Source organism: Polypterus senegalus, chromosome 1 (genome assembly GCF_016835505.1).
Source record: "Polypterus senegalus isolate Bchr_013 chromosome 1, ASM1683550v1, whole genome shotgun sequence".
Taxonomy (NCBI): Eukaryota; Metazoa; Chordata; class Cladistia; order Polypteriformes; family Polypteridae; genus Polypterus; species Polypterus senegalus.
Window position 1 is genome coordinate 15,715,301 of NC_053154.1, and position 15,027 is coordinate 15,730,327.

General features: G+C 41.4%; 1 protein-coding gene across 1 annotated transcript in view; it reads right to left on the reverse strand.

Annotated features, from left to right (window-relative positions):
• LOC120523160 (1-aminocyclopropane-1-carboxylate synthase-like protein 1) overlaps positions 1–15,027 on the reverse strand; it is a 101,097-nt gene that overhangs the window by 21,040 nt on the left and 65,030 nt on the right. The window contains exons 12-14 of the mRNA XM_039744185.1: positions 10,317–10,362; positions 8,578–8,719; positions 2,047–2,189 (exon numbers count right to left, since the gene is read on the reverse strand). Of these exons, the coding sequence (XP_039600119.1) occupies positions 2,047–2,189; positions 8,578–8,719; positions 10,317–10,362 (331 nt within the window). The remainder of the gene's footprint in view (positions 1–2,046; positions 2,190–8,577; positions 8,720–10,316; positions 10,363–15,027) is intronic.

Consider the following 15,027-nt stretch of genomic DNA (forward strand, 5'->3'; position numbering starts at 1 on the left):
ACTTAGGATATAAAGGATTCATAAAATAACAGTGGGAGGTTGAGCTTTTAGATATTGGACAATGGTTTTTCTTCTTCTATAAGAAATATTCTTTCAGTCTCAGCTTTTAAGTCAGGGTTAAGAATCACGACTTCAGTTCCTTAGGGACAAGCTGACTAAGATGGGAGTAGATTCACACCTGGTGGCATGGATCGTGGACTATCTTACAGACAGATCTCAGTATGTGCGTCTCGAGAACTGCAGGTCTGACATTGTGGTCAGTAGCACAGGAGTGCCGCAGGGGACTGTACTTTCTCCGGTCCTGTTCAGCCAACATACTGTACATCGGACTTCCAATACAACTCGTAGTTCTGTCCACGTGCAAAAGTTCGCTATCGACACTGCTATCGTGGGCCTAATCAGGAGTGGGCAGGAGGAGGATTATAGGAACCTAATCAAGGACTTTGTTAAATGGTGCGACTCAAACCACTTACACCTGAACACCAGCAAAACCAAGGAGCTGGTGGTGTATTTTAGGAGGACCAGGCCCCTCATGGACCCCGTGATCATCAGAGGTGACTGTGCAGAGGGTGAAGACCTATAAAGACCTGGGAGTGCAGCTGGATGATAAATTGGACTGGACTGCTAATACTGATGGTCAGTACAAGAGAGGACAGAGCCGACTATACTTCATTAGAAGACTGGCGTCCTTCAACATCTGCAATAAGATGCTGCAGATGTTCTATCAGACGGTTGTGGCGAGTGCCCTCTTCTACGCGATGGTGTGCTGGGGAGGCAGCATAAAGAAGGAGGACGCCTCACACCTGGACAAACTGGTGAGGAAGGCAGGCTCTATTGTAGGCACAGAGCTGGACAGTTTGACATCCGTGGCAGAGCGACGGGCGCTGAGCAGACTCCTGTCATTCATGGAGAATCCACTGCATCCACTGAACAGGATCATCTCCAGACACAGGAGCAGCTTCAGCTACAGACTGCTGTCATCATCCTGCTCCACTGACAGACTGAGGAAACCACACAGTATGGGACTCTTCAATTCCACCAGGTGGGGTAAACGTTAATATTATACAAAGTTATTGTCTGTTTTTACCTGCATTTATATCACTCTTTAATTTAATATTGTTTTTTATCAGTATGCTGCTGCTGGAGTATGGGAATTTCCTCTTGGGATTAATAAAGTATCTATCTGTCTATTATACAGTGCCTTTCACATCTATCTACATGTATCTATCTATCTATCTTTCTACAGTATATAATGTCTTTCCTATCTATCTATCTATCATATAATGCCTTTCCTATCTATCTATCTATCTATCTATCATATAATGCCTTTCCTATCTATCTATCTATCTAACTGGCATATAGTGCCTTTCATATCTATCTATCTATCTACCCTGCCTAGAGCTGCTGTTTAGCTGTGCAGACTGCATCTCTGTTGTTAGTCATTTGTACAAAAATATAAATAATACCATATTTAAAAACCTCTATTCTGCTTTTCTTCTCTTCATCTTAATGTGGCAATTGGTACCACTACCCTACAGCCATCTCCTCTCAGATACTGGGAGCCTTGAAATTATCAGATGAAAAGATTCTTTTGTCAAGACTGGACGGCCAGCACCGACTCTGCTTATAGAATGACCAGGAGGAAGTGGGTGGCTAGTGGGCCAAGGACTCCAGGACTGTGACTCGATCTGTCTTTTTCTTTGATTTTCTGTTTTGACTGAGGACCCCCCAAAAGTTAATTTTCCCCACAGATGCTGCTGACTGGAGTTTTTGTTCTCCTCTGAACAAAGTACTGAGTTATGCAGATGATGCTGACAACCTATACAACTTTTAAAAGAACCTGGAGGAAATATTGGGACAGCTAAGCTATTAGCTAAACAAGCAAGCTTGACAGACTGAATGGTCTCCTCTCATTTGTCAACTTTCTTATGTTCTTTGAATGTTTTTCTGGGTGAGAGATGGCTGCATTTCTCATGTGAATCTATAAACTACAAAGTGAGCTTTGAGAAGCCTGAACTCGATGATAATATAATATGCCAGAAGTACCTTTCGAAAATCTGTCCAAATGAAGAATCCAGCTGGGCGATCGAGGAATGGGATGTCAAGTGCCTTCAGCTCATTTACGACGTACTGATGTGCTGCTTTCAGTCGGCCGCGGTTAGTCGGCAGGTAGACCTGATTGATCCAATCTATAGGAAATATGAAACAGGAATCTCTGTTATAATGGGAGAGAAGTTCTTGCGATAAGCAGAATGTGCCTGATGTGCGTGAATGAAGGTTGTGTATTTTAGGAACTATAAAGGTAAAGAATATGGTGGCGCAGTGGTTAGCACACTTGCCCGGTGATAGGTTCAAGCATGTATGTTTTCCTTGTTTAGTCAGGATATTCTTTGCGACTGTGTAACTTTTTTATGGGAATGCTTTCTTGTTGTGGAATTGTGCTGCATGATTTCCCGATGGGTGGATTCACCTTGTTGTCGCTGAATCGGATCGTCATGGAAATATTTTTCCTTGATTGTCGCGGAATCAGTTCACCACAGAGTTTTCATGATCTGGAGACTAGTGCCATATGAAACTGAGGTAAGATGTACTCCTAATTTAATGAAAGTAATGCCAGCTTGCGTCCTGAGAAGTTGTTTGATTAAGCATGAAGGTAAAGAAATAAGATGTTTGATGGTCTTGAGAAGTAAATAAGCATGAAGGGAAAGACGCGTTTAAGTGCGTTGAACAGTGAAACCTTATAAATAAAATAAAATGCACAACCTCAAGTGAGTTTATAGCATGTGTGATAGAGATCTCTGTGAATGAAGTGCAATTGTAAAAGAGAACGTGAGTATGAGAAAATGTGAAGATATGGAAGAAGGAAGCAATTGCTAAGAGTGTTGAAATGACTGCAAAGAGTGAAAGCTGTTTGTTTGTGAACAGTTGCTTTCTCCAGTGTGCTGAACGTTGTTTAAAGAACTTCTGCCTTAGCCAAGTAAACCACTTAGAGTGAGAAAGAAAAATTGAAGATTCATTATTCTTATTCAGAGTCTGGGGTGGCAGATGCCCTTATATGTCTTAACAGTCTGTGCTTCTGTGTCTGTCAGCTGACTAATTAATAATGTAAAGCAAAACCCTAAGAGATGGGAGACATCCCATAAAATAACATAATAAGATAGTAATAAGGGATCATATCCAAATTTAATTGTATTAGTAAATACATGTGAATATCTAAAAATGTGATCATAAGAATAAAAGAATTGGTATTGGTAATGCATCCTGTGTCTAGCCAGTGAGCCTGGAATGTCTTTGAAGCCTACAAACAGATGTAGTGTTAAATAAAACTGACCTATTGACCTATGACCTTGCAAGACAGAAGGACAGCCTGTTGCGTGGTCAGTTAAAAAAGTTGAGCATTTTAAAAATTCTGAATTTCAATAAAAGTATTATAAGCATAAAGAATATGTAACTATAGATGTTCTTTTTCTCCAGATTCAGCAAACCCTGTGACCAATGGATGAAAAATAGCGCTTATTCCTACACAAGCTGCAAGAAATAGTGTAACAGCAATTAACAGAAATTAGATATAATCTGACCAAAGGGTGGATAATGTTTGCTTATCAATCATAGATTAATGAACAGCAATTATTAGAATTATTTCCTTGCATGCTGATTAGTTGTGCAAGTGTAAGGATATAACATCCTGTATAATAATACATTAAACTAGACTAATGTCTTTTTTTAGTCTTCATATAAAATACAGTATAGACGGTTTACATATTTTGAAGTATGTCAAATGATTATTATTATTATCACTTCAGTAATAATGAAATGTATTAGAATTGAATACATGTATTCATTTGTATCTGTTAGTGATTAATTTTATGAAGATTTATTGTTACATCAATGTATTAAGGTTAGTGCTCAGTGATAATGTACATAGCTAAATGGATTGTTAAGTCACTTATACATTAGGACTATTAGTATGGTGGTCTATGGCCGGCTTGTCATCACGGCCAATACCCCCAGGCCGCCAGATGGAGCTCTCCCTGGAGCATGGAGGTGCGCCGGATACCAGCAGGGAATCATGGACTAATGAGTTTTCTCCTACAAACCTGCTGAATACCCCAGGGGCCAATAGAGGATGCTGCAGGGAGGCCTAGAGAGTCATATGTGCCCTATAACCCGGAAGTGCGTCATAGGCAAAGCGACAGCAGAAGTGACGTACTTCCGGAATGAAGAAAAGGACTTCTTATCTGACTCGGAAGTGATAAGGATAAGGATAAGGGATTGGAACACTTCCGGGTCAGGGACTATAAAAAGACTGTGACAGCTCCTAGACGGCGAGCTGAGCTGGGAGGTAGGAGGGCAACGCGTCTGGGAGTGGTGGAGAGTTTATTGTAGAGTATTGTGGTTAACTTAATGAGTATTGTGGAGAGGAGGGTGCTTTGTGCACTGCTGTGTATAAATAAAGTCAATATTTGGACTTTTACTTGGTGTCTGACGTTTGATCAGAGGTTTCAAGGGAGCGATAGCGCCCCCTATCAGTCACAGTATATATAAACTGTGCTGTTGTAATATCTTAAAAACGTTTAAGAGACTTGTCTTTTGAAAAGATACAGTGCATCCGGAAAGTATTCACAGCGCATCCATCACTTTTTCCACATTTTGTTATGTTACAGCCTTATTCCAAAATGGATTAAATTCATTTTTTTCCTCACAATTCTACACACAACACCCCATAATAACAACGTGAAAAAAGTTTACTTGAGGTTTTTGCAAATTTATTAAAAATAAAAAAACTGAGAAAGCACATGTACATAAGTACTCACAGCCTCTGCTCAATACTTTGTCGATGCACCTTTGGCAGCAATTCCAGCCTCAAGTCTTTTTGAATATGATGCCACAAGCTTGGCACACCTATCCTTGGCCAGTTTCTCCCATTCCTCTTTGCAGCACCTCTCAAGCTCCATCAGGTTGGATGGGAAGCGTCGGTGCACAGCCATTTTAAGATCTCTCCAGAGATGTTCAATCAGATTCAAGTCTGGCTCTGCTCTGGCTGGGCCGCTCAAGGACATTCACAGAGTTGTCCTGAAGCCACTCCTTTGATATCTTGGCTGTGTGCTTAGGGTCGTTGTCCTGCTGAAAGATGAACCGTCGCCCCAGTCTGAGGTCAAGAGCGCTCTGGAGCAGGTTTTCTTCCAGGATGTCTCTGTACATTGCTGCAGTCATCTTTCCCTTTATCCTGACTAGTCTCCCAGTTCCATCCCCACAGCATGATGCTGCCACCACCATGCTTCACTGTAGGGATGGTATTGGCCTGGTGATGAGTGGTGCCTGGTTTCCTCCAAACGTGACGCCTGGCATTCACACCAAAGAGTTCAATCTTTGTCACATCAGACCAGAGAATTTTGTTTCTCATGGTCTGAGAGACCTTCAGGTGCCTTTTGGCAAACTCCAGGCGGGCTGTCATGTGCCTTTTACTAAGGAGTGGCTTCCGTCTGGCCACTCTACCATACAGGCCTGATTGGTGGATTGCTGCAGAGATGGTTGTCCTTCTGGAAGGTTCTCCTCTCTCCACAGAGGACCTCTGGAGCTCTGACAGAGTGACCATCAGGTTCTTGGTCACCTCCCTGACTAAGGCCCTTCTCCCTCGATCGCTCAGCTTAGATGGCCGGCCAGCTCTAGGAAGAGTCCTGGTGGTTTTGAACTTCTTCCACTTACGGATGATGGAGGCCACTGTGCTCATTGGGACCTTCAAAGCAGCAGAAATTTTTCAGTAACCTTCCCCTGATTTGTGCCTAGAGAAAATCCTGTCTCGGAGGTCTACAGACAATTCCTTTGACTTCATGCTTGGTTTGTGCTCTGACATGAACTGTCAACTGTGGGACCTTCTATAGACAGGTGTGTGCCTTTCCAAATCATGTCACATCAACTGAATTTACCACAGGTGGACTCCAATGAAGCTGCAGAAACATCTCAAGGATGATCAGGGGAAACAGGAGGCACCTGAGCTCAATTTGGAGCTTCATGGCAAAGGCTGTGAATACTTATGTACATGTGCTTTCTCAGTTTTTTTATATTAAATAAATTTGCAAAAATCTCAAGTAAACTTTTTTCATGTTGTCATTATGGGGTGTTGTGTGTAGAATTCTGAGGAAAAAAATGAATGTAATCCATTTTGGAATAAGGCTGTAACATAACAAAATGTGGAAAAAGTGATGCGCTGTGAATACTTTCTGGATGCACAGTAAGCTACAGTTTGTTATAAGGTATAGATATTATAAGATTTTTGTTTTAGACAAAAATGAAAACACTTAAGTTCAAATATGTAACATCTTGTGACATCTGTGATGTATAACTGATGCAATGTGTTCATTTTGTTTAGTGTATTATCCTACTGAAGAAACATTTTCACTAGCCTGTTTTAAATGTAATAATTTGCCATATTAATTTATATCTAACTGTTATTTATGATATGAGACTGAGAACTGAGAGTCTAGGATTGTCATTGATAGTGCTGTATTGTATTATAGATATATGATTGATAAAGCATTTTAGTTTGGCCACTCAATTTAGTAGTTGTTAAGGCCTCTCCAACTCAGTGGTGAAGCTTTTATCAATGAAGAAAAGGTGGTGTTTTACGAACGAAGATTTAATTTGACTGTACTGCACTAATGACTCTTGGTCTGCTGCACATATCTGATAATAGCTGGTGAAGAAGTGACTCACTTGTCCAGAGTGGAAGGAGTGCGGAATCAAAGAAAGATTCTAAGTTCAGCTAAGTAAATCTGATGCCATGACATGGTTGTGCAGACATTTGCTGCAGAAACAAAGTTTTATGGACTTTAACACAAACAGACTGTGAAATGCCACTGAAGTGAGATGATAGCCATTGAATGCGAAGGGCTCCCTTGATTGACTGCTGTATCCAGTGCAGGACAAGTGAAGTGTTCCTCTGCTGAAAGGACAGTCACCATGTGGGCATCCCATTAGCTCTCTAATGGCAATCAGACTGTTTAGTTTCTGTTCCAGTAATGGCAAAGACTTTAGTTCCTGTACCAGCCACACGTTTGTTCGGAGGGATCTGCAAAGCCACCAAGCAAAATATTTTATCTACAAACCACTGGGTTGGACAAGGCAAATATATGGACAGCATAGGAATATACTTGAGAAATGTTATAAGAGGGGCTCAAAGGTATGAGGATATGCATAATTTACCACCAATGATGTTACATTGTAAATTGAAAGGGAATATAACAGCCGATAGTGAAGTTGGGGAGGATGAAAAATAGTGTACAATTATGGAATAATTCTAGTTAAAAACAATTATTAATAGCAATAGATCTAGAATAGCATCTGATTTATGTTGCAACTATTGTAACTCATATAAAGGGATCAGACACCAAAGGCTGGGGCACATATATCAACATACTTTAGCTGGAAATGTTATGAGTGCCAAAGAATAGTGAAGTCCATCAAGATGCTAAATAGATTTATAATGCAATCTGAGGCTATGGTACCCACTGCATGGGCTCAGTGATATTTAGTTACAATCGTGCCACATAGCTGTAGTGCTGTAACTGACGCTCCCACACAACGCAGGTAATGTGCCTCATTCGGGACTCCATGAGCAACCGCTCACTCGACACAAAGTCAAAGGAGCAGTGAAGAAGATGAAGAAGGACCCAAAAATACCCGTAATGGTAAAGAAAATGCCCTTTATCATACAACTTACAGCAATTTCCTCCTTGTCACCTTCAGAACACTCACCCTGCAATGCACTGCACTTGTCCCAGCGATTCCCCCATTCCTGTTAACATTTCCTACAACTCCTCTTTTGTTACCGTGTGTGGAGCATCCTGCCTTTAATATTTTTTTTTTCTGAATTTATTTTATGGTAAAAATCCTTCAGTCTCAATATTTGTATCAAGGACAAAAAGAAGTTACAGGGAGTGGGATCTAACAGATACAGGGTGTGTGATGCAACAACCACATAATTTTTGGTCAAAAAGGCTTCGACTGACGATGCATTGCGAGCAGATACGCTATCAGTTTTGTTTGTGTGGCTTCTCTGGTTGTATTTACCTGATGCTTTCCTGTAGATGCTACAGCAGTTCAGTGTTAATGTTGCTGATTATCAGTCAGGAAAGAAATTCTTTATGAACAAGTCTATCAGTGTTGAAAAAAAGTCTGTTTAAAAACACCCACAATAGCACAGAGAACAAAAAATCATCCAAACCTCTTGCGATTCTAGAAAAAACATCAGATATACGCACTCAGTCAAGCTCATCACTATGCCACTAGGCAGACTGATTAATCAGACGGTTGGCATATGATGCCCAGTGGAATACTCAAGAAGTACGCCCTACTCCCACGGTATGGACCGATTCTGAGAACTTTTAGTTTCCCCCATCTTAGAAGATGAGACTGACACCCTCTCCATCATTGGTTCCTGCCCTGTACCAGTGCTGCCAGGCTAGGCCATGGACCCGCAAGACTGGTTGCACGGAGCTGACAATGGACAGATGGAGGAGGTTTGAATGTTTTAAATAAACTTCTTTTAAAGTGACATTGTGGTCGGATTTAGCTTACCTCTGTCATGAAGTAGCTGGGCTGCCTGATGCTGAGTGGTACCAGGAATCCCATGAAAGACAGCTAATGGCTCCATAGCTCCAATCACATCTTGGTTTTCTGTATAAAGACAGCCAACGCGCATGCCACAAACAGCAAAATCCTACAAAGAAATTCAACCAGGATTAGTTTCACTAGGTTTACTTATACTTCATATTAACTAGCAATACTTTTAATTTTCTAACATTAGAAACTGTAATATCAATCAATATATAAAGTCATATATGTAAAAAGAAGGGTTACAGGCAGGTACGGGGCACAGGTCATATAAAGATAAAACAGATAGATAGATAGATAGATAGATAGATAGATAGATAGATAGATAGATAGATAGATAGATAGATAGATAGATAGATAGATAGATAGATAGATAGATAGATAGATAGATAGATACTTTATTAATCCCAAATTATCACTCAACCCCTCAGAGTGTACCTCTACAATACATCATTTTCTGTCCCTGGCCTACTTTCTCCTCTGCTCACCAATCGACCTCAACCCCCCATCAAGGATAGTGGTGGCTTTTCCTCCACTTTCTCCATTTCACACCGGAATCCATTTTCACCAGGCTGAAGACAGGAGGCTTCTTTTAAAGTGTGACCCTTGACTGCTTCCGGGGTCGCGACCCATTGGCTGACCAATGGTTCCAGGCCAGGTGCTCCTGTATTTGGCAATAACCTGGGATTAGTTTTGTGCTGCTCTCTTGGGGCTGAGAGGACTAATAGGTGTTCTCCAGTTCTCTTTTGGCTGCCTCCACTTCTCCATGCAGGATGGGATCTCCAATCTCCAGATCTCTCTTTTGTGTTCCATCCGGGCAGTGGTCCCGACCAGCTCCCAAATGGCAGCTTGGATTCCCAGCCAGGCTGGGCATGAATTGCATTATATACACTGTATACTGTGTTACGTGTCTCACAGATTTCCGGCCTTTGGCATTAGAAAGGACAGTATGAAAAATGTTTGTTGGTTTTATGTGCTATTTTGATGCCCAATTTGGAGAGGATTTGCGCTGTCCTTTCTGATGCACTGTGATGATAAGGAAGGGTGCGCCTGGTGGAATCGGAGTTCAGGTTGGAGTCGATTCTTTGCCTAGGTACGTGGTGTCTCCTGTGTAAGCATTGTGTTATAAATGTTTTGGGGTAGCCGTTTGATGTGAGCAGATGGAAAAGATAGCGTCTTTCATTCTTTTTGAATTCCTTTGCCTTACAATGAATGTCGAATCTTCTGAACAACTCCATTTTTGTGATGAGGGGTGATTGCTAGAAAAGTATAACATTTTGTCCATGTAACATTCCTTGTGACAAACACTTGTAATCAGAGTGGTGTTGCTCGCTATTTCAGTGGAGATGTCCAGGAAATTGATGCCTTGGTTCATTTCCCTTTCCTTAGTGAACTGGACTGCAGGGAATATAGAGTTGATGTGTCAGTGGAATTCATTCAACAGGTCATTTTTGATATGATGAGTGAGTCATCGACATAGCGTATCCAAAGTTTTTGTGTGAACTTAGTTAGAGCCACGGTTTCATGTGTAATGAATCAATTAATGGTTTTTCTTAGCAATACTTCTATAGACATTACTTTTGTTTTGTCTGATAAATTATCATTTGTCCTAAACTCATAAATGACTTTTAATACCATAGGGTTTTCTTAACTTTCTTTATACTTGTAAACCAAGAAGACAGATATAGAGATGTGATCATTACCTTTGTCATTCCCCACATCACATGAGTCCGCTGTGGGTCAGGAAGTCTGCAGCAAAGAAAAAAAACAAAATAATTATATCTATATATTAAAATGTGATGACTTCATTTTAGAATTAATTTAAAAATTTTACTTGCACAAATAAGATACCAATTCACAAAACACATTAATGGGAAGACAGTGTAGAACTGCAGGAGACCACTTCAGCCACCTCAGCGAGACTGTTCACTCTGACTATCTTCTTCTTCTTCTTTTGGCTGCTCCCATTAGGGGTTGCCACAGCAGATCATCTTCTTCCATATCTTCCTGTCCTCGTCATCTTGCTCTGTCACACCCTTCACCTGCATGTCCTCTCGCACCACATTCATAAACCTTCACTTAGGCCTTCCTCTTTTTCTCTTGCCTGGCAGCTCTGTCCTTAGCATCCTTCTGCCAATATACCCAGCATCTCTCCTCTGTACATGTCCAAACCAACACAATCTCACCTCTCTGACTTTGTCTCCCAAATGTCCAACCTGAGCTGACCCTCTAATGTCCTCATTTCTAATCCTATTTCACATCCAATGCTAATCTTAGCATCTTTAACTCTGCCACCTCCAGCTCTGTCTCCCGTTTTCTGGTCAGTGCCACCGTCTGACTGACTGTCCTATTATATATATTCCCTCTATAGAGAGGGATACATTGTTGACTCATGAGATAAAAGACCAGTTTTCCTGGTATGGAATTTTGCTGATGACATTGTGTTGTGTAGCACAAGAAAAAAGGAAACAGAGTGGACACTGGAAGAATGGTGAAGGCTTTGGAAGATGGAGGGCTGAAGATAAATTGGAAGGAGAAGACGGAATACCTGAGACTCAATGATGATTTAGAAGTTAGCCTGCATGGGTAGCTATGGAAAAGAGTGGACATTTAAATATCTGGGATCTGCAGTTGCTCAACATGCAAAGTTAGATCCAGAGATAACCCACAGAACAATTGGAAGAAGGTTTCAGGAGTATTTTGTGATCGAAGAATCAAGCTAAGGCTTAATGGTCAGGTTTTTAGGACAGTGGTAAGACTAGCAATGATGTATTTAGCCGAGAGGTGGGCAGAAAAGGGAGCGCAGCAGGAGAAAAAAATTAGAAGTGGCAGAGATGAGAATGTGGAGATGGACACGTGGAGTTACGAAAAAGGACAGAATAAGAAATGAGACAATTGGAGGTACAGCAAAAGTAGTGGAGCCCTCTAAGAAAGTACAGGAGGTGGTATGGACATGTGATGAGGACAGACTATGAATATGTGGGCCAAAGACTGATGGGAATGGAAGTCCAGGGGAAGAGAAAGCAAGGAAGGTCAAAGCTGAGGGAAAATGGTGTAACTGGGGAGGAGGTGCAGGACTAAGGTGTATGGAAAGGTTTGGTCAGGCACATTGACCATACATAGTGGGAAGAGACGAAATAAAGGCAATTTGAAAATTATGCAGTAGCTGCGACAGATAGAAGCTGATGCAATACAACATGTTGGCAATGGCTTATGTGTGGTTCAAACACGCATGGTGCAGTGCTCTGCCACAAGTCTGTTTCAAGCCAAGGTCTAATGAACATGGATTGCACCATTGTTGAACAACACACCATAGTGAGATTTCGGAGTGAAACCTGCTGAAATTCACCAAAGGATGTTAGCTTGTGCAGATCAGTAAGCTGTTTGGGTACCCATCTTGCACAAATTTTATGGTACCTCAAGTCATCGTGCACTATGGCATGTTGCAGACTCATAGCTGATATCCAAAAGTGCAGCAACAGTAGACAAGGCAATCCATCGGTCTTCTGTGGTGAAGGCAATTATCACGTCAATGTGTGTGTGATGTTGATGGTCAACGAGATCTGGCTTCTTTGGTTACACGTGTTCTTCCTGCTTAAAACCTTTCTACCCCTTCATTAATTTTTTATTGAGTCGTGCTGTTTTCACTTCCGTACACAGCCAACATTCTTCGGTGGATAGAAGCCCACTTGGAGTTTACAAAAAGGCACCTAAACGACTCTCCAACTACGAGAAAGAGGACTCACTGGCCTAATGAAAACAAGATTGAACTGTTTGGCCTCAATTCTAAGTATCACATCTGGAGGAAATTCCAGTGGTGAAGCATAATGGTGACAAAATCATGCTGTGGGGTTGGTTTTCAGCACCTGGAACTGGGAGATTAGACAGGTTTGAGGGAAATCTGAATGAAGCAAAGTGCAGAGATATCCTTAAATAAAACTTCAGTCTGCAGCAAAAATTTCCATTCTAACAGGACAATGACTATAGGCACAAAACTAGGAGAGCACAGGTATGGCTTTGGGACAACTCTAGGAATGTTCCTGAGTGGTCCAGGCCAAGCACAGACTTGAACCCAACTGAACATCTCAGGAGAGACTGAAATGAGTGGTCCACCAATGGTCTCCATCCAACCTGACAGAGCTGAGGGGGATCTGCAGAAAAGAATGGAAGAAAATCCCCAAATCCAGGTGTGTGAAGCTTGTCACATCAAACCCAAAATGACTTCAGACTTTAACCCGGATCTTCAACTAAATACTGTGTGAAGCCAGACCTGGGCACACACAGGCAGGACACAGGTTCAAACACAACACTACAATAAAGTGTGCACAAATCACCAACACTGCAACTCATAGTCCCTTCTTGCCACCAGTCCTTCCGCTGCCACTTCCTCCTCAGGCTTTGTCTTCTTCCTCCTGACTCTGGTCCAGCCGAGTACTGTCTGCTGGCTCCTTTTATATGTTACCCGAAAGTGCTCCCAGGTGCTTGAAGACCTACTTCAGGAACAGCTGTGGAGCCCCCGGATTCCAACAGGGCTGTAGACAACTCTATCTCCCATGAAGCCCTGCGGGAGCCGAGGCACCGCTGCAACCCATGGGGGCTGCCATCCCAGTGCCCTGGGGGAGGTAAGGTTCTGCCCACGCTTGCTCCCAGCCTAGGGTTGCCAGACGTCCCTTATATATGGGACATGTCCCATATTTCAGAATTTTGTCCCCTGTCCTGTACTGACATTTCAGGGACACCCAAATGTCCCGTGTTTAGTTCATTTTCAAATTTCGTAATTCTTCTTACGATGCTTACTTAAAATAACCCAAATGTAATGAGGAAACGAGTGTTTGCTGCCTGTTTGTAACTTGTTCAGTTGCTATGGTTGGCTGAGGACAGAAACACTTTTAGCGTATTGCTCTCCAGTCGCACTGCTGTGTAGTTCTGTATCAGCATGTATTGTGATGTAAGATTTTGCATATAACTTGATAAATGTTTTGTATGTCTTTATTTGTAATTTAGGCGAAGCAATGTAATTTACTGTTACTTTGGTGAGAGGCATTCGTGTTTTCCCAATCCCCCCCGGTTTACCACTTTTCTTTGTAATTTCTTTGCTAAAGTCTTTCTCTCATCCCCCACACAAAGCCAGGTTATCTTAACAAATGGTCTTGGGGGGTTGCAGGTGTTAAGATGTAATACAGTATTTCTCCCATTGGTCTGAGATATGGCTGTCTGGATTGGCTGTAGGGCTTGGACAAAAAACCTATAAATTTGCTTGCTCAACCACATTCTCTCTCTCTAACCAACATATGATGAAGAAGCATCTCTCTTGCTAACCTGTGATGATGTAGAAGTATCTTTCTCTAGCTAACAACTGAAGAAGACCATCACACCATGAACTGAAGATAACACAATGAAGAGCACAACTTCAGCCATTTTGAACAAACATGTGACTAAAAGCTGAGCACCAATGATGCCTTAACTAGAGACATTAAGTGACTACAAGTCTGTGTGCCACCTGAATTACACATCACCATTTTATCAGGTTGTATGGTTGCCAATATTCAAATGTACTTTGCATTTTGTTATTATTTATGAATATTATCAGTAATACATTATTTTATGTGTAACTTAACTCCTGCTTGTCTTTTTACTACATCTAATTGCCTGAGGTTATAGATATAGAAGGGAAGGTGGGGTTAAGTTATATACAGTATACAATAATACCTTATAAACAGTGGTAAATCAGTGAGATTAGGTATTCTAAGGCTACATGTTAATAATACAATAGGGGAAAGTAGAGCAATATATATATTACTCTACCAAGATAAAACAGCATGTCTCTACTTTATATAATATATTGGTCTGGGTGTGTAGGGGGCATGTATAAATTTATATACAGTATATAGTAATACAGAGAGAGATTTTAAGAGTGTCCCGTATTTCTCATTTTCTAATCTGGCAACCCTACTCCAGCCGTCTGCGACAACTGAGAGAATGATCGGAATACTTGTGTCAATGTGGTATTTCAGTTATTCTTTTTAAATAAATTTGTAAAATTTAATTTTCACTTGGTCAGTTCATATTTTCACTGTTATCACTGGTGTCAATGCCTGAGCGTCTTCTGTCATGCCGCCAACACAAAGAAGGAGCCTTCCCTCCTATAAGGACCAAATATTTAAAACAGGATTGAGATGCAAACATACTTCAGTTAGTGGAAAAAAGAAACAAGACTCTGTGTGTGGAGAGCTGGGGGTTCCCAAATGGGGGTAAATTTCGCCAACTTGGGCAGGTAAAGAAATCGCAGAGATCTCGATCAGTTCCCAAAGACGACATGAGATTTCAGCTCTTTCAACAGCTGTGCCAAGAATATTCAAAGTTGTAGGTGAAAATCAAGAAAAAGCGTCTCATTGACTGATGTACTCTCATCGA